Source organism: Hylaeus volcanicus, chromosome 1 (assembly GCF_026283585.1).
Source record: "Hylaeus volcanicus isolate JK05 chromosome 1, UHH_iyHylVolc1.0_haploid, whole genome shotgun sequence".
NCBI classification, from domain to species: domain Eukaryota; kingdom Metazoa; phylum Arthropoda; class Insecta; order Hymenoptera; family Colletidae; genus Hylaeus; species Hylaeus volcanicus.
Window position 1 is genome coordinate 8,914,721 of NC_071976.1, and position 27,193 is coordinate 8,941,913.

The 27,193-nt window shown below is 39.6% G+C and overlaps 1 protein-coding gene across 2 annotated transcripts in view; it reads right to left on the reverse strand.

Moving 5' to 3' along the window:
- Positions 1 to 27,193, reverse strand: part of LOC128875615 (uncharacterized) — a 50,900-nt gene that overhangs the window by 11,663 nt on the left and 12,044 nt on the right. Inside the window, exon 1 of one of the 2 annotated variants that reach the window (XM_054121353.1) lies at positions 2,916 to 4,592. The exons of the other annotated variant lie outside the window; for it this stretch is intronic. Within the exon in view, the coding sequence (XP_053977328.1) occupies positions 2,916 to 2,946 (31 nt within the window). The 5' untranslated portion in view covers positions 2,947 to 4,592. Of the gene's footprint in view, positions 1 to 2,915; positions 4,593 to 27,193 lie in introns of those variants that run through there. 2 annotated transcript variants of the gene reach the window in all.

Here is a 27,193-nt window from a genome sequence, read left to right on the forward strand (position 1 = left end):
CTCGCTTCATGAACGATAAAATCAAATTTATTTTAGATGTACAAGCAAGTATATTCGCCAAGGCGATATCTGCTATTGAAATAGTAGAGCTGACTTTATCTTCGTCAATGTAAACAAACGAAAGTGGAAAAACAAATGATTAGACCGAGGATGTATACGCAAACTCTAACAGATATAGAAATGAAACTTAAGTTAAAGTATCTCTCGTCTTCTAAACATTGTAACATTTTATATTGTTGACATTTGATGTATTTTTGAATTTACTCGCACCCTCGTACATATTCCTACATTTCCTGTAGCCATAAATGCGTAAACTTTCGTCGTTCACAAAAGATGTATCGGGTCGTCCTAAAAGTTCGTGCCATTTAGACTTCTATTTCTCAAATTAATATGTGAAACATACTCTCAAGTGTCGTAAGAAAAGATAATCTGTCTCATTTCACAATAGTTTCTCACCTCTCTCAGATAGTCATTATACCGTTACTAGAAAATTTCTGTGGTTTTTTATTAAATCTCGACACAGTCTTCGGTACGAACTTATGGGACGACCTAATATCAAATTTAAAGAAACACCGCCTTCGAAGTCCCAGGACGAGTTAATTCGTCCCGTCTAATAAAAAAGCGCGTTCCAGCGACGAGTTAACTCGTAATCCCCAAAGGTTAAAGAAGCACCGCGCGTGGACCGCCAAAAATTCAGGCTGGGCTAATATCTGCTTCCGAACGGCGAGCGTCCAGCAGCGCAGGCGAACGGGTCCGAAAATTCGTCTTGGCTTTCGCGATAAGCGCACGCCAAAAACGGGAGCAATATAGCTTACCAACGAGTGTCTGTGATGGTATTAATAACGGCGTGTGCGGGAGGTGGCCCGATTCATTGAAGACCAGTTATAGAATGATGCAGGCGGCCGCGTAACTACAATTTATTTTTTGGCTATTTTTAGCGGTTGGCGTAGCGCCACTATTTTCGGTTCTCTCAAATTTCTCACTCCATATTTGGGATTATGGATGACGGGCCCGCGGCGCGGTGTATCTTTACGACTACGCCCGTCTGAGACACTTTCGTTGCCTCGGTACCGCGACGTTTCGCCAGACCGGCTATTCCCTATCTTCAGGGATCCATTTGCGCTCGCGTCAACGAGCCCCCGGTCGCTCCACGCGGGAACAATGCTCGCGAACTCTGACGTTTCGACACTCGATCCTCCGAAACACTCGGGGGAATGTTCACGGTCCTGATATGCTCGAGGGATGTCGAAGAAAAACGTCGAATAACGAGTAAAAGAAATTGGAATTTCAAGCTTGGAATTGAATTGTATTTTACGTTGAAGGAGTACTGATCGATCTGTGTAGTTCTTCAATTTCTATTAGTCGTTTATTATTCAAATAAAATTTTAGCTCTCACGAATGAAACGCAGAGAATTATTTATTCGTTGAATAAAAATTCGAAATTCAAGCTTGGAATTAAATTTTATTTTGTATTGGAAGAGTATTGATCGATCTGTGTAGATCTTCAATTCTTATCATTCTTGCCTCTTCCAAATAGAAGATACATAGCTGTTTTCTCGTTAAATGAAACTCAAAAATAAGAAGCTGTAAGTGTGGAAAGAATAGAAATTGATCTGCATGACTCTCTAATCAAACGAACATCTCTAATAAATCACCACACTGTATTCCTCCTAATCACCTATTACTCATTACGAACGGAAGCCACACACAACTCCTCATTAACCATCCATTACATAGAAAACAAACCTCGAGGCGTGGAATTAAATCCCTGTACAAGTAGAAAGATTAGAAACTCATCAAATAAACATCGTTGACAAACCACAACACTCTTCTCGTCAGCCAAATAAAATTTAGCCAATCTCCAAACTTCAAACAATACCTGACGAATAAGAGCACCGTATGAAACATATCACCATCTTAAAATTCGTAATCAAGAATCAAAATCTATTCGCTATTCGAACGTATCTCCGAGGTCAAAGCACGTGGGGTCTCGAGAAGCTGCGACACCCAAAGAACCTCTTAGCCGTCTAGTCCGTCAAAGCGGAGGCATTTCCATCTAGCACGGCGCGTGTACACAATTACGGGCAACAAGTGGACGATTCTCAGCGAACAGCACGCGGGACGCGGGCGAGCATGTGTTCGGTCTCAATTGGCAGGAGCGCAAGTAGGTTAAAAACGGTAAGTCAGCTGCAAAGCTCAGGAATATGTCAAGGCGATCGCAGTGGGGAGGAAAACCGACGGAAATTCTTCTTCGCGTGCGATCCCCAGCGATCAAAGACGAATGAGAAAGACTACTTCTCGAATCGACCTGGAAGGGTCGACGAAGATACTACTTCCAGATTTAAGTCTCGAGTCGTGGTAGGTTATTCGAAGCCAGAAATCGAGTTGTATCAGCAGGAAGGACCATGATCCACTGGCCTGGTTACGAGGACACCCCGAAACACACCCACAGGGTCGTCGCAACGACATACAAACTGCCCACTCGTTATCACCCAACGCCATCACTGCCTTTACGTTATAACTCGCTTTTGCCATCGATTTTGCGTCGCAGTAGAGTCCCCAGGGTTCTGGTAGATACGTAATAGTGGACCGAGAATAAGATAAGACACCAAGGGTACTCCATCAGGGGTCAGGGTTCAGATACCATCTTCACATAAGCGTGCTATACACCAAGTCCGAGTTCATCTCTGGAAGAAATTGTTCCTGGTTCCACCTCAGCCTTCGAAGGTCTTGCGACCATAATCTCACACATTCCCCTTAAACCAGGGATCATCTTTCCAGCTCCCGGCTATAAAAAGCATTGGACACGTCGTCCTACAATCGAGCAGCGTCTGGCCAAGTGTAGGCTCGTGTCTTTTCAGGAAAAACCTCTGAAAAATCTCTACCACGATGTAACCGTCCCGATGGTCCCTTACCTGTCACGGGAAACTTGCTTTCGGGCAACATGAACGCGCCCTGCTGGAGGATCCGTCTTCTCGATAAATCCTGGTCGACGGACCGCGAACGCGTAGTCTCGAACCAACCGAGGTTCGTGCGATCGGTGGTCCGGTCTTCCAACTATCACTCGCGTTATCGTCGTAATCGCGACGGGACACGCGAGCAGAGGTACGATGAACTCCCGCGGACCCGTGGTCGGACACTTGTTGTATCGCGCGGCCGTGGTGTCACTTCGCGAAGGTGCACGCGACTCGACGTGACTGGAAAAGCAGGGAAAAGCGTCTGGCGGGATAGACCGTGCGCGGAATGGAGGAACGGTGGTCGATGGCAGGAAGGTAAGAAGCGGATAGAGGGCACGTGTCTGGGATGGGTTATCCGCGGACGAGGAGAGGCCCGATACAAGGAGGAAGATGAAGATAGGTGGATCGAGCGGGAACACGGGAGCAGAGGGGATGAGAAGGAGACGGTCGGAGTTAGAGGGAGCGAGAAACGCGAAGAACGGAGCAGTCGTCCGTTTTGAGGCAGTTTTGGCACTGTTACCAGCACGAACGGCCAAGCACCAACCCCGAGCAGCGCCTCCACCTCCGCCGAGAGACGAGCAAGACGACGACAGCGACGGCGGCGGTGGCGAAGAAGACGAGCCAGAGGTCCCCCTTAGAGGAAGAAGAGCGAGGGGAGGCGAGGGCGTATATTCTTGATTTGGGCGGATGGAAATCTGAGATTGCTCCATATCGGGCTGTGCGCCGTGACCACGGAGGTGCTCTGTAATAGCAGACATCCGAACCTTCTCTCTCTCTCTCTCTCTCTCTCTCTGTCTCTCTATCCCTCCCCCTTCTCGCTTCTGGCTGTCTCACTCCGTCGCAGACTCCTTCGTTTCGATCTTTCTTTCATCGCGTGCCTCGCGATGCTCGTTTTCTTCTACCTCCTCAGCGTCCGTTGCTGGATAATGTTTTTTCCTTTATCGATGCTTTCCTTCCTTTTTCCCCCTTTGCACTTTGATCTTGCCTTGTGTTCACCGGGTCCGTTTGCTTTATTTTCTTCCGCGCTTAACAGTTCTCCTTCGCCTCTCCGATCTTGTCCGTATTTGTCTCTAGTTTTCAATGGCTCGGGTTTATTTGCGTATTTTTCGCGCGTGCTTCTTTTACTTTGTTTCCTGTTTTCATCTTTCGCGAGGCTTACGCTCGTTCCGAGGGTTCGTTAAGAGGTGTTTGGGTTCACTGGGGTCAGAACCTGAGAGAAATTCGCTATTCAATCACTGTCTTGGTCTGAAAGTGTATAAAAATGGTTACACTGTATATTATTACTGTAAAAATTGTCGTTGCTAGATTCTTTTTTATTATTACTGGTAGGAGATTAAATAATTTATTGATAAAATATATTCCCTAGTGTAATACAAATTAATAAATACATAAATGACATTCAATAATAGATTTATACTTCTGTTCTAAACTATCTATTTCCATTCAAGAAGTTTCTACATATTTATAATTGTGGTGTATGCATGTTTTCCTGTGTCTTGCCTTGTGTCTTAGTGCTACTCTATCAGGATCAAATTTGACATGGTCACGTCTGTATTTCGGAGCACTCATACCATCAAATTTTGAAAAATTACCCCGTGTATGTACTCAGACATGACCTACGAGTTCATATGTATCGAGTTAGTTAGTTGAGTTAAATTGAGTTGGGTAATGTATTAATGTATGAATTAACCCTTGCTTTATTGTATATCTCAGAAGTGGCTGCACAGAAAATTGTGAAATTTGTTACGGCAAGGTACCAATGTCGTTCAATTTTTGTCCAAATTCAAGGAGACAGTGTGGAGAGAATTCAGCAACAACGTCGCCAACCTTTTTCAGTGGTGATTCAGTAGACTCGGTTTCTGGCTGTCTCCCGTTTCCCTGGCTTTCCCTTTCTTCTCTCAGCATCGGTCTTGTTCGATTTGCCAATGCGTATGATGCAAACACGAGGGTATATTTAACCCCGCGAACCACCAAGGAGGATACGAGCCGCGTGCAAGCCACTTCTCTTTCGCGATTCTCTTGTTCACTTTCTTTTTTGCTTTTCCTTTTAAACGCGTTCCGCTTTGAGTCCTCGCGTGGCACCTTCGTGCGAGGTGTGCGATGAAAAAGTTTTCGATCGAACATTCAGCGTGGTCGATTAAAAGGATCGAAGGGTTGTTAAATCCACGTCAGTCAGTCGTGACTTATAATATGCTTCTCGTTCAGACCACGATGATTTTTTTTTATTGTGGTACAGTATGATGGTTTGCTAGTCGAAGGGATTCAATTTTAGAAATTTAAGGATTTATTTCGAATATGAATTCTTTATTTTCATTTATAAGCTCGATGTTCGTAAGGCTCCAGGTTTCTCAAATAATTAGATACTTTAAACTTCTCTTTTCAACACTGATTTTTATACAATCATCAATTTTGTATGATTTGGTTATGCAGGTTGTAAGTGGACGTATACTACAGGGCGAAATGTCTGTTAACAGGAAGTGCAAGAAAAACTTGATACTATAATATATTTTCTTTTGCTTTTCAATTTATTCTTTAATCTTCAATTATTCCATCTATGTTAAATAGTACAATCACCGAGCATCAATTATGATTTTATTTATTTCATAAACCTGAAGCTCGCGAAACAAGAACAAATACATAATATAAGCGATAGTAAACCGATTCCACGAGCCAACAAATCTTCCCAAGAAAATAATCATGGAATTTCCTCGACGATTTTCAAGGATCGCGTCTGCTCAATCGCAATAATTATACCGAGTTTACGCTCTCGAATTCCGAGAGCCTTACGGTCAGCGGACCGACATAACTTTTGTGCCCTCCTTTGCCTGTTATTTCTGCGCATTAGTGGTTCAGCCAGGAACGACTATGCCTACATATGCACCGGTTAATACCTAACACGTTCGCTCTCAGAGCCAATGTCGCGAGTAAACGTACACGAGCACAATGAAACGTGGTTAAACCAGATAGGACAGAACGCAATTAACCGTTTAACACGTTCACTGTCGCCATGTACCGGGTGGTTCCACCACGTTGCAACATACGATCCACTTCGTTCATTTCAGGTAAATAAAATTGAATTCCACGTTTCACTATGTTAATTATATTAAGAGGATGTTTTAAAGAGATCTTCTAAAGGAATGTATTAAAAAATAGATGAATTTTTCTGCATGAATTTTTTGTGCTGGATCGTTTAGTTGAGTGTCAACCATCATGTGGAAGGGCACAGAGAAATCGGGCTCGAAGGGTTGCATCTCTGGTGGCGATGAAAAATTTACGATATATAGTAATCACGATTATTTTTGAGAGATTATCCTCTTAGAGGATACTGACATAGAGATGTACATTTTCCAAGCTATTTGAAATTCTATAACACAGAAGTAACGATCTCCATTCAGATTCGATATTCACAATTAAATTCTCCAATAATGTAACGCAAAAATCTCGTTACAAAATTGGTATTAATCTAGCATACACTAATTCTGAATGTCCTACAACACAGTAAGAATTTAACCGTTAATTGCACAAATCGAAATGCGACGAAATAATGTACATTGTTTTTGTAAAATTCCCTTTATAATATAAATTGAAATAAATATCGTAGAATGCATAAATACAGATGTAGCTTTCATCTAACGATATATAAAATTAGTAAGAAAGAATAGCCAAAAAATAATCGCCAGTAATGTTACAATTTTTATGTGACTGGTGCAGTGAACGACTCAATTAACCGCGTAATAGGAGTCTTAACCGTACGATCTTCCATAGACCTAATCTCTCCCCTACCTGGTAGGCTGCCAAGTGTCATAAACTGTATTATAAAGAAGCCTTTTGCGGACTCCCTAGCAAGAAGAAATTGTAAAATATCATCCCGTATTTTTCTCTTCCCGCGTACGGCCGTATAAATATACGCAACGAAAGCTAACATTCCGCGACCGCGGCGACCAGTTCAGCGTACGCGTTCACCAAGGAACGACGTAATCCAGCCTAACGCGCTGTCTCGCGGGTTAATGAGCCTTGAAGGCTCCACCGCTGGTGGATAAGTCGTGTTTCCCACAGCGGTGCACCGGACGACGTGCAATCTCCGCTCTTCGCCGGTACGTCCGTCCAACCGCAACGTTCATCCGCTAATGCACGCGATTTATTACGCGTGCTGTTATCTATCGCGTGTACGCGAACGAGACGTCGCGTGGGATCGTTTAGCGTTTGGAGTTAGAGGGAAAACCGTGTCCGCTCGCCGGATGTCTGGCACGGTGGACAGATACGGGATAATGTTACGTTGTACGGGCTTTTCGCAAACTGAAGGTTCGAGCGACGAGAACTTCAAACAGAGGAACATTTTCTTATCAAATAATTAAATTAACCCTTTGTGTATTGCTTTCAGATAACTTGGAATAATTTCGTATACAAATTAGTAATACGAAGCTGTTGTAGTTTAACATTTATGTATATTTGTGTCTAAAAGAAGAAAGTTTGTATCGTAGTTTAGTATGAACCTTTGTATGAAACTACCATTTGTATTGTACAGGACGTTTATAGTAACTTTTACTGTATAAAGTAATTTTAGTATACATTTAAGACAATTTTAGCATCTAAGTAATTTTCGGAAGAAATTTAATCGTTTCACGAAAAGGTTTATAGAATACCAAAAATTTAACAAGTCCAAGGGGTTGAACGACATTTTATCTCCCAAGGAAAACCTGAACCTACGATAGACGAAGCTCGAGCAGTGCTCAGTGGTCGACTTGACCTTTCATCGTCGAGCACGTCGAAAGGTAACGATGACTTCTCCTTTTTCGCTCCGAGTGCGATCGTACGTTAAAACGACAGCTTGTCAGCCGTCTTGTATACTCCAGAGCTGTCGCCATAGCTGAGTAGCATAACGTAGCCCCGTAAGCGTCGCTCGGATAAAACCTGGTGCCAGGACGCGAAGGGGAAAGTAGCTGTTGACATATCGCTGCCAGGTATTGGGACACGTCGAGCAAGTAGGCGGGGTGGCTTAACCTATGCGGGATATAATGTACGCCTCCGCGATATTGGACACAGACGCATAAACTCGCGACACATTGTCGTACCAGCAACGTGACGTCTCTCTATCGACGGTAGCCTGAGTGACGATATCCGCGCGAACATGAATTAAATGTCAGATGGATTCGAGATACATTCTCCGCGCCTTCGGATTATTCGATCTGCTGATATTTAGTTGATTGGTTTGATGATTCTTTTGCTAGAACGAACGAGAATTTATTCAGAAATTGATGGAACTTCAAGCTCAGGCCCTCGAGAGTTTTCTAATTTCTTTCTGTTCAGATTCTAGGGGAAACTTTTATTGTTTTTCACAAATAGTGGAGTGTAAATAATCTTTTGATTTTCATTTGAATACATTGGGTTGTCCAGAGAGTTCGTGCCTATTTTTAAGAAAAATTCGAAGTGATATTCCATAAGTACCATTTCGTTCCACAACCTTTCCACCTTTTAAGGGATGTACACATTCGTTTTCAACTATTCCGATATATTCAGACCTGTAGAATTTACCAAAAATCTACATGGACTTTTCAAACGAACCAATAGTATAACGATAGTATATGTTGCTTTTAATGTAAAAGGAAGTACGCAATTTGAAATTTATCTGGTCGAGCGACGAAGTGGAATTTTTGAACAAATAATTCGATATTTTCTCAGGCTTGGATGTCAAAGCCCTCATTGGAGAGTCCACCAGCAGATCCAGGACGAGACGCAGTTATTGCTCTTAATATAAAAGGAAGTACGCCATTTTGAATTCTCCGAAGATGCAGTTATTGTGTCATTTCAATAGAAGGTACATCCATCACTATGCAACCGTGAAATGACTACCAGGAGTGCTTTCGATCGAGGCAATTGTATACAAATAAAACAAGATGCCTCGAGAAAATGGAGGAAGTAGTTTTGCAATTTCCTTTACTAGAACATCGCTCTACTCCTATCATATATCATCGATATCATAACGAAGCCAAGTTTATTTTCTGTTAACTTTCTCATAGAAATTTCACCCATCCAATTGAGATGAAAGTTTTACAAGCTTTTACTGGGCATGGTTTCCTGAGTGACACAAAAGGTACAAGAAATATAATGTTCACGTAGAAGAATTATTAGGTTGTCCCAAAAGTTTCTTTCGTTTTATTAATAATTAATACATACACAATATTTTATGTTTTATGTTACATTACTAAATTGTGCACGATTCAATTTGCTCCATTACTGTTACCACATGAATATCTATGAAATTAGATTGTCTATTTATATAAACACGACCACATAAAATAATTGAGTGCAACTCGCGAAAGAAACTTTCGGGACAACCAAATATAAAACCACCCTTACGAGTTGATAAAGGGACCACCCCAAAACAGGAAATGGGCGGCGTTCACGTGGCTATCGCAAGGATATTCCGCGTATGCGAACCCCATCAACCATCGACGCAAAAGTGGCCAATTATAAGTCCTTAATGCTCATAAACAAGTTTTCGACATTTGCCAATCGTGGGCTGCGGTTATCGACGACACGTATTTCGGACTCGAGTTTTGCGCTCTTTTCGCTGACGAACCGGTTCAAACGCGCCACCCATCGACGTATTGCTGGATAATTAATCCATCGGAGCTCCCCGGGGAAGCCATTCTTGATAATGAAGATTTCTTTTCATAAATCTCTTCGACGCATTCGATAAATTGTGTAAGCGTAAAATTATCAGTCGATGGGTTACGGTGGAAGCTGATGGCCAGTGAATGCGAACCATTAGTAGTGAATACACATCTTCATTATTATAGTAATAAGTGATCGTGTATTGCAATTAATAACTGATCATGTTCGTTAGTTACTGGGTAGGTAACTGCTGGTCGTTAATGAATGTACATATTAGGGAGTTTAGGGAAAATTGATCCTGAGTCACGTGTATCTTTATACTTTTATTTTTATTTTTATACTTTATTCTTATTACTGTTGTTCTACATTATTATTTTGATTAATCCATCCTTACGTTTTTGTTACTACCTTCAGATTTATTTTGATCGTGCACAAATAAATCTATGTGCATTAGATAGTGATGTAATTTTCGTAAAGCAAAATTGATTTTTTTAATGAGTTACAGCACTTACATATAGCACTTGGTACTCAAAGGGTTGATGTCAGGAATCCATCATGGAAAAGATTTATCCAAACTTTATCTTCCTTTATTTCAAAAACCAATGGTCGTCTAAAGTTGGCTCCTAACTAGAGATCTACCATCTAGCAACATTATAACATCTGCCACCATTAACCTTTCCCTTTTTTAAATTCCAATCGCGCTCAAGTCAACAATAATTCATCCCACGAGTGTTCCTTCTCGTATACTCTCGCATCTCGTGTTTCTAGGAATACATTTCACGACAGAGAATAAAATTTTATCGCTCCTCCAGGGAGAGTTAATCATCCACTCGATGTTTGCTTTCAGTTCTATTGAATAGACGCGAGCTTCTGAACAAAAATCCCATAGATGGAGACCGTCAATTTTCTTCAACGTAGGCAGCAACGGACACGAGAATTATAATTTCCCGTAACGCGTGTGCACGTTGTGTTTTCTCATCGTCGGAACTGGGCACCGTTGCGAAACGTAAAAATATAATAACACGTATCTAGCGTGCCGCGATACAGGACGCGTAGCAAACGTTTACACGATAAATGGTCGCCGATACCAGGGAATATTTCTTCGTTTCGACGCGGGAATCGAACGTCGATTTCCATCAAAAGAGCGTACACAGCTTTCACCTTGTCACGGGATTTTTGCACTTCGACGTACTTATCTCGGCAATCGGCGTATTTACCTCTTTTTGTTTTTACATAACGCGTAATATTTGTCACTCAGGGCGTACACTCGTCGCGAAAAGTGTCCCGACCAGCCTAAAAAGGGCATCTCCCGCTGTTAAATACCCGAGGGTAGCGGAATGGGCAGATATTTGATAAGTCGGGTCCATATTAGGAGAGTCTTCGACGATTTTAACTGTCATATTTTGAGTTCTCTTCGGGACGTAGTGAAAGACACACTGATCCAATAAAAATGTTATGAAAATTAGATTTAAAAATTAGTTACTTCAAAAAGTCAATATATTGGAATCTACATTATTGAACTTTCAAATTTATGTAAAATATAAATGTACTTAGTATTCAGTAGTATTTAATATGTATTTATTATTCTTATTTGCAATTTATGAAATTTTGAAATCTACTTTCAACCTTACAATAAAAAGAATATATTGGAATCTATATTATTGAACTTTCAAATTTATGTAACATATAAATGTACTTAGTATTCAGTAGTGTTTAATATGTATTTATTATTCTTATTTGCAATTTATGAAATTTTGAAATCTACTTTCAACCTTACAATAAAAAGAATATATTGGAATCTATATTATTGAACTTTCAAATTTACGTAACATATAAATGTACTTAGTATTCAGTAGTATTTAATACGTATTTATTATTCTTATTTGCAATTTATGAAATTTTGAAATCTATTTTCAACCTACTATAATAAGAAGAATTGTTCAAAGTACCAATCAAGAAACTATCTCATGACGTCCGTTTGAAATAAATTACAAAACACAAATAAAAATTCCTACAGAAAAGAATTAAAGAATTTATATTTGTTACATTGCATTACCTTACTTAAGCTCAAGCAGTAGACTGATTCCCATTATTTTTCTTTCGAAATACGGATTTTTCTGTCACGTCATCATACTTTTCGCGACGAGTGTATGCCCACTTTCGAATGAAAAAAAAGGTCCTCGCGATACCACCCGAATCGACGATCGACGCAATCTGTTCAAAGTATAAAGAAGAGAAAACGAGCACTTCCTGTGCGCGGACGGTGGACCACCTTACGGTTAGGCCAATTGGATCGCCCACGCGCCTGAAATCTGAAAGGAATACCCGAGCCCCGACTATCAATACCGTTAAACTGCTCATACCTTCTCTGCCACGAAACTATTCAAGGCGTACCGCTTTTAATTCGGCACTGACGCAACTCACGCGTGCCTCTGTCGCTCGCGTGGGTGTTTTTCTAGGAAATCGCGTAAAACTATGCCCATGATCGTCGCAGACCTAACAGCACTTGTCAAAATTATATTCTGGCATCGAGTAATAACGAAGAAAAACACTGCGAAGCCATTTGAAATCGATGCTTATAGTATTAGACAGCTATCGAGGTAAGCTTTATTTGTTTCTCGTAGAATTTTACTTCATTGTATGATTAAAATTAGTAATTTATATGGAACAAGTAATGGAACGTTTTTAAATGATTCATTCGCCAAGTTCGTTCGATGGAAAATTTATACATACACATAAGTTTTTACTTGTTTCGCTGAATATCGGCGAATCTTTGAATCTGTTTTTCTCAGAGATACTAAAAATGGACGCACAATACGTGTACTGTGAGCCATCGACTTGTACGATTAGGTTTAGGAGTAATAAACACTAGTGACTTACGTTGAATATTCTGTTTGGTTTATTTTTATCATGTACTATTATTGTGCAATTTCACATTTCCAACTTTTCTTCGTTAAATACTTTTTGTTCAGTCGTTCCTCTACTATCGAAAGAAATTTTACTATTTTTAGAATATCATACTCGATACTTCTTTCTCTGGAGAAGGAAAGAAATCTTTCTCTAAAACTATTAAATATTATAGCCTGCTACGATTAGATCAAATATTGTGGATTATAGTAGCCCAAGTCATATTCCTGGTCATTTTGCAACGTACCTTCATTGCACAAACCCAAAGCTTGTGAATGTTTTTCGTAACAGTGTTCGTTCGAATGCATATTCAGATAAAAATTGTGTCCACCTCTGAAGTCACCCTGACAAATGGGACGGTGAAATTTCGTCGGTTCGGTCGATGACAGTTCTGACGAATGATCGCATCGCATGATTAAGTACTTTCCATGTACTCGTCGCGAATTCGTTTAGCATCGAGGTCCAGATGCGTTGCGAAGTCTTTCATGGAGAGCTTGTTTATTTGGATTCCATTCATCCAAGCCAACGCAGAATGCGTCCGACATACTGAAATTACTTCTGAACTCTTATTGTGCCTCTAATTAGTGGCAGTGCATTTAGTACGAAAACTCGTCTGCAAACAGGGACATGAGTCAAAAAGAAATTATCGGTAACGTAAACGATGCATCAGGCAAGCATTAATTTATAAAGTGTCAGCTTGTGATTCTCGATGGCTCAGTTATATGCATATTTAATCGTTTTGTTTGCTTCATTGTCAATGGTGAATAATTATGATGAATACCTGTGACGAGGAATTTCTTTGGAAAACAGCTGTGCAGTTGAATATATTAAGTTTTGCTGACTTACCTGAAACAAACAGAAAAATCGTATTAACAACAATTGTGTACTACGTAGAATGGTTGTGAATTTTCAATGGTTTTGGTAAATGCAACTGATATCCTATTATTGACATGAATTTTCCTAATGCTGGCATTAAATGCTGGCATATAGTTTTAACTAAATCATTAAATAAAATTTACAGTGAATGTAACTAACTTGTAAGCATAAAATTCATTTACATTTCTTAATATTATTTAGGTGTAAATAATTGAAAGTGTATCAGGATTAGGGTGGTTTACGATACGACACCACTAGGGTATCTATAATCAGTATATTTTTATAAATGCAGATAAAGAATTAAGATTGAAATGAAAGTATGTCTTATCATCTAAAAACAATGTAACATATATTTTATTCTTGTTATTTGATATATTTTTGCATATATGCGCACTCTCATACGTTTTCCCATATTTCCACTTGTCATAAACGCACGAACATTCACGAGTACACCAAAGGAACCTATAATAACTCGTGTCTCCTCAATCTTCGTTCAATCTTCTCATCGAGAGCCTCGTTATTCACCGAATGCACAATCATGCCGCATCGCGTTTCCATTGGCCAAAAAAACGGCTCGCCGTGCAATCTTTTGGCATAACATAGCAGCGATAGTAACGATCTCGCCGAAAGAAATCGCGCAAAAAGCCACGCGGCGAACGGGGGACAGTACGTGTCGGTGTCACTTGCACAAGCCCTCTCTGGAACTTTGATTGGACGACCGAGACTCGCCAGGTTGTAAGACTTTTCCCGGCTGGTATGTCCGAATGTAAATGTCATAGCCAGGCCGCCGGTAGGGAACGGAAAAAGGGGGTAGAGCCGATCGCGGGGGCAACGCGCCGCTATTATTTCACCGTTGCAATCTGTCTCCGGATGCATGGGGAATCGTGGCTGCGGGTAAAACCCGCCGATCGCGATTGGCAGGTATCTCGATGTGGAAACTCTCCCACCGTGTGTCTGGATACCCACCTTCGTGTCCCACTCGATCGCGTACCCCCCATTCCGACGAGGCTCGCGGATCTCCGCGCCAGATCCAAGCAAAACCCACCTCCGATCGCCATACCCGCTAATTCGAGAAAGTATGGCTGTCAGAATCGTTAGGCGAATGCTTAACGCATTGCGCACCAGGTCACCGAGATATCTCGTGTATTGTACGAGAAAAAATCGGAGTTAACCCTTCTGTTGATAACTGGGGTACTAGGACACTAGTACTAGAACGTATTTGTACGTATCCAAATAATTGTGTGTTTTTGTAATTTTACCGTGAAATAAGCTTTTGATTGGTATTCTTTGGACATTTTTAAGGTTCATTTACGTCGAAGAGATATACGACATATTTAGAGGGTTTCAATGTGGTCACCCTTAGCTTTGTTAATAGAGCTTCAAACGTCAGTTCATTGCTTCGAATACATTTAATTTAAATGCCTTTTCATACAGTAATTACATTTACGAAACAAAAATGTAGGAAGTACAATATTATCAATTACTAAAATCATTTTTATAAAAATCTTACTATTCCCCTACTCTGATCCTTAAAAACATCGAGACAAATTATTTGACGAGTTTGATAACGATTGCAAACCCTTGGAAAGGTATCGATAGTCAAATGACTAAATGAAATGTCGGAGTCTTCGACTTTAATTTCGTAGCGTTATTTAATGGTATCGCTTAGGTGTCGTGGAAACCCATCGCATGAGACTCATCGCGAGCGTCTACGAAAAGAAAATCTATAATGGCGGTTTCTTCGTACCCTTTGCAATTAAGATGTCCGTAACGGTCGCGCGGAAAAAGGTGGCGTCGCGCCTGGTCGTTTATCGCCGACGAGCTTTATCGGAATCCGCTCGAGAGATACATAGCGGGTCGGTTAAGTAACATTCTTCTGCTAAACGCGCATTGTCCCGCGCAAAAAACACGCGCGTGTTAGCCATCCGACGTTTTACAGCGTACGGCGCGCTAGATTTTATATTTAGGAAGCCACCCATGTAACCCTAGAACTACTGAATTAGGTTAGAACGAAAATACTGACACCCACGCACGCGACTCTCGCGTCTCTGCCCGTTATGCGCTTGTTTATTACTAAATTCTTACGGTTTTTCGGCGAACGCTGTTCGCCGCTTGTTATGTAAACGCTGTCACGTTCGTTAAACCATTAACACTTTAACTGTCGCCTTATTTAGAATACTATCACCTCGTTTAGAACATAGAAGAGGATTTTCTCCGTTAATGTGACTCAGGTGCAGGTAGCAATTTTTTATGAATAATTAATATTCCTATAGAAAAATGACGTTTGAACTCAGGAGTCGAAGGAACTCTCCATGGCGCGCCAAGTATTACGTAGAGACTTTATCTAAAAATGTTTTTTCCGAGCCATCGATTCACGAGTATTTAGAGCTATCTCAAAACATACTTTTTTTTTAAATCTAGCAACTACGTACGAGTTTAAAAATATCCTCGAAAATCAGGGTCGGGTTCGAAAACGTTCGCCGAAACTTGACTAACCAAAAATACTTTGCACGGTACTGTTAAACAGAAAGTAAGATTGATATTGCAAGTATGGACACGTTGTTTAATAATAACGTCCGAGCGATGATAATAAAGTCTGATTATTATTTCTTGTCGACCCTGTAACATGAGAAGATTGTATGGAATACGAACAGTACAAAAATTGTTTTTAATTTTTAAATTCCTAAGAACATACAGAAATTTAGTAGTAATATTTCGCAAATTAAATCGATGATAAATATTATCAGTAAATTTCTACAATGTATAACCTGCCTCTAAATCGATTATTCATAGGTATATTTATTTGCAATCCTTTTCATATTTTATTATTCTTAGTTTCACTTCTTTCTATACCCTAAAAATACCGTTTAGTAATAAACTAGAGTACTTTTAATCTATTCTCTACCAAGAAGCAGATTTTTCGAAAGTTTCAGCATCGAGTCGGTACAACAAGCAGAAGTGAAATGCTCATTGCAATGTAAACGACATTTCACGAGTAGCAGAAAAATTGGTCGAGGCGCTGACCATACACGGCGTTCGAAAAAGGCGTTGAAATCAGGATGTAGTGTGTCGAATATGAAACTAGTTCTGCCTACGTAATTACGTATCGAACGCAGCAATCGATAACCAAATGAGATCACCGAGACGAGTTCTCTTAATTAAAAATGATGGAGCGATGTTTTCGTGACAGCTCGGAGATAAATATGCGTCCGTGCCAATGGCATCGATCACGTGGATCGTAAATGGATTTCGTTGCCCCGTATCTCATTATTCCGAACCTGAGACAATGTTTTACCTATGCAAACTGGCCCTCCACGACGAAAGAAGGCCCGCAATTAGAGGTGCGCGAACAAACGAACCCTGTCGTGTCATTAATCAAAAAAACGGAACGGAAACAATTTAAGAAGCTACCTGCAGCCTCCGTGTTCACCTTGCTCGATGTATTTTCGATGCCTTATCCTTCTGAGCGCGGCCAGATTTGAATAAATTTCAATACGATACAGTACAATGCGAGACGAAACGATGGTAAGTTTACTTCGAATGGAATAATTCAATTGTAAGCTTCTAAAATATATTTGCTCTGGTTTATACAAGCTAGGAAAAACTTTAAACTTTTTTTTGTTGGATACTGTTCAGTTAGAGTTTGAAAAAATTAATAGCGAGTGGTTACAATGATTATAGGAAAGGAAGATAGTATTTTTGTTTGAGAAAAGAGAGAAATTGTAGTCTCGAATAATCACTACTGTATTAGAATAATTCTTTTCTACAAAGCTTACTTATATAAAGCCACATCTCAATTCTTGTATTTTTAAATGAGACACTTGATGATTTAATCATTTTTCGTTCTCGAACTTTGAAAAATAAAACGTTTGTGATAAATACTAATTCGAATCATTTTAAACGAGACACATTACGGAAAAAATGTATACATAATCACTAATCTAAGCTATTTTTAAAATTAAAGATCTCTTATACTAAAACCTCGAAAAACTAGACGTTTGAAGTAAATTCTGTCAATCGGAACCGTTGAAACGGGACAACCGTGTGCATCGGGATCGTTCTTAAAAATTCCTTATTCCCGACAATTGTATTCCCTTTCACGCACGATCCATTAATTTGCCGTAACCTTGAGTTCGCAACAGTATTTCGTTTTACTTTGCGAACCGACCGAACATTGACTAATGAGACGTCGTAACGAGTTCGCCCACCCGTGGCCAATGCGTTGTTGTCGTTTAATCCTCCATGATCGTACGAGTACAATCCTAGCATTGTCTCGAGCACGAAAATTTCGAAAAGGCAAGGCCGTCGTCGTGCCTACAAATTTATCAAAGGGTGTCCAATTAAAATCAACAGAAACTACTACGTACTAGACTCCATTAAAAAATAATTTTACAAAACTTTACTAGGAGTTACAGAAATGGGAGTTTATTTAAATTTTGTATATAGAATCGAACACTATTGAAGATTTATTTTAAATGACTTTTTACTGGTCCTAGTCAGAATGGGATAAGATTCTTAAGAATTGGATATAATGAATTCTAACTATGTTTGTACAAAATAAATATCGACTTTGGACAAATTCTTCAGAGCATGTATTTATAATATTTTCATGGATAGGAATACTTCTTTGAATAAACTTCTTTCCAGCTTTAATCTTGATTAAATATATAATAAGCGTTAAACATGTTAAATGTGTTGTACAGGCAGGCGGATACTTTTGAGAGCAACTGTACACCCATCGAGAATGGAGATCGACTGTTTAAAGTCTTTCTCTTTCAAGTATCTTCTGGATGACATTAATTTATTTTTAAATTTGCATACAAGAAAACTTGGACGATTAATAAACTTATGTTTGTAGAATAGAGAAATTCCACCCTTGCACCCTCCTGGTTGCGCCACTGACTATGTCGATTGCGTAAGGGTATTTTTTCTTGGAAATCGTGACAAAATCCGTTCGTTGTCTCGCGCCAATCCGCGAACTTGCCTATTCTATTTCCACGACGGCCACACCTGTTTCAGATGTATTTTAGGTCCCCCCTCCAGGTTTCACTTGGACTACGTAGGCTCGACGAATGATGGATTACCCTCTTAATGGTAAGACCGTTCTCTGATTAGAAAACTATACCTGGCCATTGTCCTCCCGAGTGAAATATCGACGAAGAAACCTCGCGGGAATTCAGAGCGACTAATTGAAGACAGCTACACAGGTATCTTTTGTTAGGACATGTGGAGTTTTCGAATTAGAGACAGAAGTTGAAATTGGAGTATAGTATCATTGACAGAGGAGAGAAGGAATTGTTTTATTGTTGTGTCGTTATAAACGTGGTTAAATCAAGCATTTTATAATATCGTTGAATTTAATTAACGCAATATATTTCAAGTAACTTCCACTTATTGTACAACTCACGATAATGGAAAGCCATTTTTACTGAAATGCCTTTACTTAAGATAGGACTGAAAATTAAAAAAACTACTTGAAATGAATTTTTAAGAGATTTATACCTGGATATTTGTACCACCTATGCTTTGACAGAAAAATCATAATTTCCTGTGATCCTAATCGAATCTCTATTTGCTTCAAGTATCACTCGAATCTCCCCGAGCCATTCATCCGCCAACCCCCAAGCTTAATAAGTAAACTTCTAACTAATCGTTCGGTTGTTCCGAAGAGATCGATCAAAAAAATCGTACAACTAGTATCCCTAGAAGACCATGCCACCACGCGATCGCACAAATTCGAAAACATCGAATCGGAGAAAGTCTGTTCGATACTACTAACGTTCCCCGTTAGAGGCTGAGGGGCAGAGAGAAGAGGCACGCGTTCGTTCCTTCCCGAAGAAGCGAGAGATTCTTTCCAGCGATCCGAAAGCAGAATATTTCACCTTCGAGTGCGTGCACCTGGTGTTACTTAGGGACTTCTGGTTTTGGGTGAACAGCGCAACAACGTAGCTTACCGCGCCGCTATGCCTATCTCTGGAATACCGCGATTTCAAATGGCAGAAACCCTCGATATCTAACATCGCGGAATCTTCCGGGTGCCTTTCATACGCGGCGCGTTATTAAACAAAGCCAGCCAGCTCGTAAATCACGGTGTGTCATCCGGGGGATAGGTTCAGACTTGGCACGAAAGCAACAACGAAAGTCAATGAATGGTTATTAATTTAAAGACGACAACTTGACAGTCCTCGAGACACCATCCATTCGCGTTTCGACCTCTGCGTCCTGACTCGTCTCCAGAATAAACGTGATTGTATTACCTAATGTAAAATATAAAATGATTGGGTTGGAAGCAAACGAGGAAGATTCGTTGAAATTTCTAAATTTTCAGGGGAAAATATTTGTTAAGTTAGAGGAAAATGGAAATTGTTGATTAAGGAGTACGCTTTCCTGCATTGAAAATAAATAAAAATATAGAAACCTGGAACAGTCGAAGATTACTTAAGATTAAAAAACTAACAGAAGTAAACACATAATAAAATTATTTATGGTATGGCACTAATATTGAACGACCAAAAAATTCCAAACATTCCGTCACAATGTTCATTTGTGTCTAAGTATTCAATTTGATTACCCCTTCGAAAAGATTAAATTAACGCAATGTTATTATTTTTTAATTTTATTATGAACTTCAATCTCCGCGACTTACGAATCATTAACCATAAACATTATAACAAATAATTAATGTGGAAGGATATCACCGTCAATAATCATGACTGAAACTCCGCGTTTCTGGAACGTTTGTATAAAAAGGACCTTGACAAAGCAAACGAGGAAATATTCATGAAGCGATTGTTGTAACGTGTTATTAACGAATATAATTACTGCATGAATCATAACCTGTCGTTTCGTTGGAAAAACCTTGGCACGAGAGATAAACACAAGCGGAGTACAAATCGGAATGTCCTTATATGGGCATCGATCGTTTAAATTGCAACGAGCGCTTTTAGCCGTTAACGCGCAGTAATTACCCATTTAATGGACTATTGATAGAATCTCAATGGTTATTTTTAGTGATTTACGTGATTCGAAACATCGAGAGATTGTATATTAAGAAAATATCAAGCGTGGTTAATTTATAAACTTTGCCTGTATGTAAATCGCATTTCATTTTCTATTTTGTATTAAATGGATAATCAGTATAAAGGAAAATAGAAAATAGAATAAGCAATTGCAATACATGTGTAAAAATATATTACTTAGCTCATCGAAGTTAAGTGGGTTAAAAACCTCAAAGAATTAAAACGGCGAAATTGTTATATTATGAAGTTCACTTTCCAAAAGATTAGAGCATCGACTAGGAACGTAGAACTCTATATAAGAATTAGTATTCGTGAGCTGTACTTTGGTTACTTTATCACATTTATCATTCAAAACAATTCACTTCATTATACAGAATTGTTGACTTCAACACGTCCGAATATTTCTTACCTTCTCAACGTATTAAGCTACTATGTTTTTACTCCAAATTACACAAGCATACCCCTATTATTATTACCTGAAAAAATAAACAAAGTACGTTGCAAAGGAATTGATAATTGCACGACACGAAAAGGGGCATTATAAATCAACAACGCCGCAGGGGAAAAAAAGGATACGAATAAATACGAGCAACTCGATTCGTTCCCTGTCCATATACGGACAAAACGACGCAACGAATTATCGGAGCCTAACGACACGAGAGGCCAGCCTTTAAAAAGACGACCAACCGACTCGTCCCATTGAGAGGAAGTCAGCCAGACCTCGTCCGTCTGGTTCACCGGCTTCTTCTTCGCCTTCATTCATCAAACATCGTATTCCAGCGGCGCATCGTCAACCCGGACATTATTCAGCCGCGTTTTTCGAAGATAATAGCTGGCTCTACAAATAAGATCTTCCACGGGAAGCAAGCGACGAAGGTGCTCTTACATTCCTAGAAAAGAACGCCGACGCCAAGCGAACCTCGTAAACATTCCTGCGCTTCTTCTGCGCGAATTCAACGCGTGTACCGCGGAAAGAAGTTTGTTATGTACTAGAACTGGCGTTTCGAACGCTCTCGGTCTTCGGAAGTCGAGTATCGTCGGTACGGAGCAACGTACGAGATGATTCGAGCAAAAATTCGATGGATCCAAAGACGTACGATGGTTGCAAAAATGGGCGGAAGCGTTCGATTGACGCAGCTGGAATATATATTGGCGAACGCTGAAGTTTGTTTTGCTGGAAGTTATCAATCAAAAAGGAATAGTATTTTATTGTGCGTTTAATTTCAAACGAGCAAGCAATTAATCAATTTATTGGAGTCGTCCCTTTTCATTTAATGCATCGCCCAGAGGTTCTGTTCGTTGGCAGTGACAGAGCTTCTCTATTAGCCGTTTCTTTTTATTGGAGAAAACATAATAAATGTAAACCGAAACATAAATCAAGACAACCTTCATATCCAACTAAAATGCTAAGCATAACTCTCTTACAGCGAACGCTTAGGCATCGAAGCTGATCGTGGTCTAACCACCGTTTCTTGCGTTTTGTATTTTCATAATGGATCCACTCTTCGTCAGCGGTAACGATATTTCACAAAGAATTCCTTCCTTACTGTCTAGGGAGCAATTGCATACATATATTCAAACATTGCGTAACATCGTGTTCCAATAATTCATGTGAAACCCACTTTCCTGCATTCTGCATTTTCCTCATTGCGTGCAATCGTCAAACCGACATCAGTTGCAAAGTAAACTTCCCTCGAGTGAATGACCCTCGAGTTGTCGCAGTGTTTACTATGGATCTTCATTCATTGAGAATGGTTGTCTTACGCGTCCGTGGATCCACTTTATTTATTTATTATTGAAAAAATCGCTGGTAGGTTGAAAACCAGCTGTACCTCGCCTTTGCGTAAATTACTTTCTGTTGCATATAATGAATGAACACTATGCCACTGTACACGATAAAGACGTTTAATAATAATAATAATAATAATAATAATAATAATAATAATAGTAATTTATCTTGATGGAGAGTCCTGTATTTAATAATATTAGACATCATTCGATCATTACATAGATATTAACTGATTGAAAAATCCGTTTTGCTTCTCCATTATTCAAAAATATTTATGTAAATATAATTCATGTAGACAAGGGCCAAGTGTCTTTCTATTTTCAAGTGATTAAGACAAACTACTAGATGTTTGTTGAAGGTGGAAAAAAGAGATATAGATTTACGATATTCAACCTATGACCTATCAACCTTGTTATAGTTATCTGTAATTTGAACCTACAGACAAGTTTATTAACGAATACAAAAAATAAAAACAAAATTAAAAATAAATTATAAGATTCTACTTATTACACCTAAATAGACCGAATAGAACCACCTAACCATAGCTCGTACATAAACTCTATGTATGACAGTATATATAAAAAAAAAAAGACACAATTATATGAATTTTCAATTTATCACACATATTTTAGGAAAGAATGCCTCTTTATTGCTCTATTCTACTATGTCAAGGAGTAAAGAAAATCGAATCAGCGTTTTCCGTCCGATTCAGACGTCACGATGGATCTTTGCTCCGTTGAAACGATTCCATCGCCCGATAGATCGTGGATCGTAGATCGTTTCGCGTTTCCAGCAACGCGGCGCGGCACGGACCATCGGAATCGTCTGTAATTCCACCCACGTGCTGCGTGTGTCCAACGGTCCATTCATCAAACCGCGCGAGTACTTAAGTTTCGCTCGTGACCGAGGAAAATAGACGCGCTTGCGTCTCGCCGTGGAAACGATCTTATATGAATACGTACGCGGCCGCACATAAGCAGCCCTTATTCCTTATAAGACGAGCCTACCAGCCTCTCCGTCGGCAAAGAAAGGTCGAGATAGCAGCTCGATATAAAACGATCCCAGCGAGCATTTATTTATTCCGTCCTGCGCTTGTATACAGGGTGATACTAAGTGATCGACGAAATTACTTTGGGGAAGCTCTTGCGATCGGGTTGGAGGACACGGGGACCTTCGTGCTAACGTATAAAATTCGCGAGGGCAAAGAAAGTTGCGAGCGTGGTGTCTCATTGAAACTGAACTATTCGATTGAGATATTTTAGACTTTCACGACTTCTGTCTCGGAGTTGATACTAACCGAGGCTTCCGTGTATAAGCTGTGTCCTTTGGGTAAGATACTGCGATGTCTTACTGATATTGCTACCTTCGTATACTGACTTGTTTGGATAGCTTCTTTTCTCGATTGCTCAATCAAATAATCGTAGCAATTTCTGTCGGTGGACATGTACTGAGCCGAGGTGAGAAGTTGGCTAGTGGATTTGATTGGTGACTGTATAATCTCCTGGATTATACCATGGAATTCTACAGTGTATTATAAACATAGTAAAGTATAGACTATAAAACAGTACAATAAGGATTATAACAAAGAAATCTGTAGCATAATCAAGGAGATTATAGTGTCACCAGTCAGACCAACTAGCCAGCTTTTTATCTCCGTATAGTACAGTGCGTTCCACGAATGAGCCACGAACAAGTACCTATCTATCTCAGGCGAATATTAGTAGATTGTGAGTAGTGGCCATGTTCTTTCCATAAATAATTAAAAGAGCCACCTGAACAATATAAAGTTCAATTCTTTTTGTATGATTGTTCCGTTTGTCTGAAAATTGAATAAAGGATCCTATCGTCGGTTTATAAGGATCACCCTGTATACACACGTTTATCTTTGCCGTCGCCAGCACAATGATTTTATCCGACTGCACGATCAAGGCGTGATTTACGGGTTTCTGCCTCTCGATTGTCACTGCTGAGGAACCTCGCTTGTCACGCCGCCATTTCCTTGGGGAAGCTACCGGTACTCAGACAGTGATCCGTGACAAAGGTCACGCCATCGTTGAACCTTGAAACTCGCGACTGAATTTCAATTATCCAACCACTCGGACGCCGGACGCTTTCAGAAGATGATTGCGATAGAACAACGCATCGACTCAATGGACGATCTCAATTCCACTTGGAACAAAAGTAAGAAAATAAGTACTAGATTCTTATTTAGGCAACGTGTAAAGCACTTTCATTAGGAATTTTTGGGGGAAGGTTGTCGTACTTCTTTGTTCATGTGTGACGGCTATAATAGATTCAATGAAACCTGAATGAAATTTATTATTTCATAGAATTCAATTACTGACAAATAAATATTACAGTAGACATAATAATATAGCAGAATATATACGTAGTGTTTTATTTCGTTGTGTGTAAATATTGGAAGCTTAATGTTTAAAACTAATTGCATATAGCTGTTGAATTTTTGAAGAAAGAAAAAGGTGTTAATAAAGGTGAAAATATTTCAAATTTAATCTCCTGTTCAATTAATATTCTTGTCAAAAAAATTATATATAGCAGAAGCTGTAACAAAGGCAGAATGAAACGGTGCAAAATAATTTTGATAGAACTGCTTTGGAAGCATTTATGTTACTTAGAAATTCAGCAACGCCCTTTGGCTTAACCATCCATTACGACAGTATTTATAATAGGTATTTTTTTGACGAAATGAAACACTACTACAAACATTATTTTTACAGTTCACTGTATGTTTGCTTTGGTCTGTTTCGAGAGCAAACCTCAGTTTGAGAAACGCTGGACCGAAGAATAGACTTATTTCTCACGCTGATTCGTTTCATTTGTAACGCCCTCGATTCGCGCTTAATTGCACCTCGAGGATGAAATATCTAATTTGCATGCATTGCGATTCGAAGTGAGACCGCTTCAAGGATTCGCGCTCCGTGCTAGTTGTTGCGCCGAGTAGAAAGTGATAATTTATGGTGATTGACTCTTCGGACGCGAACATCTACAACTTTACGTTGGAGAGGAGAAAGTTATTGGCTGATTGTGAGACGCGCGCTTAGCTTTATATTCAAACGCGATCGCCAATTCGATGCTTTGAACACTCAATTTGAGGAGAACTCATTGAAATATGTACAGGGTGTACGAGGCTGCTTGTATCAATGGATTGAAGTGTTCGATTCTTATTTATTCACTGTGAAATCGATTATTTAGCGAATGATTCACGTTTTAAATTTTAGCACGTCGTTTACTTGAATCCATTCATTTCAATGTGAAGTAAAAGTAAATACAAATGACAAACAAAACCTATTTGTTCATGAAATAACAAATTTATGAAGAATATAGAAGTTTTTTTGTTTTTTTTTTTGAACTTACTTTCGCTTGGTGAAACATGTTACATTTTAATTGAGTCATCAAAATACTATGTGAACTATAATTATTTATCCCTATCAATGAAGCATGAAGTTCTAAAAATGTTCGATTTAAAAAGGCAGGATACGAATGCTTTTTGTGTACAAAACAGGGGGAATTCCCTTTCATAAATTGGATGCCAGTGTTAACAGACAAACGATACTAAAGAATGATTGCACAAACATATGCGCAGCATAAAATTCTGTTTGTAACAGTTGCTATTCTTAGAAATTCGTTTCGAAAATCCTGTAGAAAGAATACAGTGTAAATCAGGAATCAGGTGCGTTTACATTCTTACAATCTCTTTAAGATTGTGACATCGAACTGTTAAAAAAATTAAAAAAACAAAAGTGACCAGAACGGATCACGAATTTTTGGAAAACAAAATAAATCGAAAGGTGCCGAAAGGTCGTTTAATTCTGAACCTGAAAAACAAATGTCCGTGCCATAAGACCGATCCACGTCGTTAACCTCGGCAAGTTCCGTTGGTTGGTCGGCGAGAGGTCGACGATGCCGCCGTTTCTCGTCAAAAACATCGGCGCCAAACACGCCTAATCTCGCTTACGTGACCGCGGGAATGAATGAGCATCCTCCCGGTATCTGGTCTCGAGAGTACCACTTAAACGGGAACGAGTATGCTATCGGTGTCCTGTATCCTGCAAAAAGCTCAGGGAATAACGCGCCAGCCCGGCGCTGCAGGTTCTTCCCCGCAATCAACAATGGCGGTCACGTGTGCCACGGCGCTTCGTTTTGCGGGCGTACGCGCCGTCGAGTTGCGCGTGTGCACGTGTGTAGCGATGGGATCAAGCTCGGTACGTATGTTTGTATCGTGTCCTTATGAATTATAAACCATCAAATTGTAATATTACAGTGGTGCTTGAAGAATTACAATTATAGTAAATATGTATTTCTGCGTCTATTATGATCCAGACACAAGCCCCGATTTTCCTGAACACCAAATATACTGTTGCGCCGGGGGCTGGTGCCACATCGAGGAGTAGTCATTTTAAGTAATCAACACGTCTTTTATAAAAGGAACAAGAACTCAAAACGTTTATTAACAACTCAAGGTAAACACGTCTATTCGATGGCAAGTCTGGTGACGTTCTGCCCATTCAAAAGTTGCCGGTTCTCTTGGAAACCGGAACATCCTGACGATTCGCTTCAGCTCGCTCTTCAGAACGCACTTCACATCGTCGCAGCATCTTCACGCTACCGCGACGATCCGCAACTTCCCAATAATGAAATGAAAATAAAATACGTTTACATTGTATACTTGTATACACTTTGAGGAACAAAAGTCTCACGAGTACTCGTATCCTGCCAGAGTTTACAATATGCACGAGCATTCTTTCAAATAATTCCTGTTTTAACTATTCTTGAAATAAAAATTTATAATTACCATAATGAGTATATCATATACCACACATGAGTACGAATAACATGCATGAATAAAAAGAAGAACATTGCAGTAACCATAAAGAAGTCACAGTGAACTCAAATGATGAAAATAATTACGAAATTGTACAAAAAAGAACATACATCAAACTTGTAAAAACTTCACTTTACCCAGAGATGGGCAAAACCCTAGGCTTCGAATAAATCTGAAGTTTGCCGAT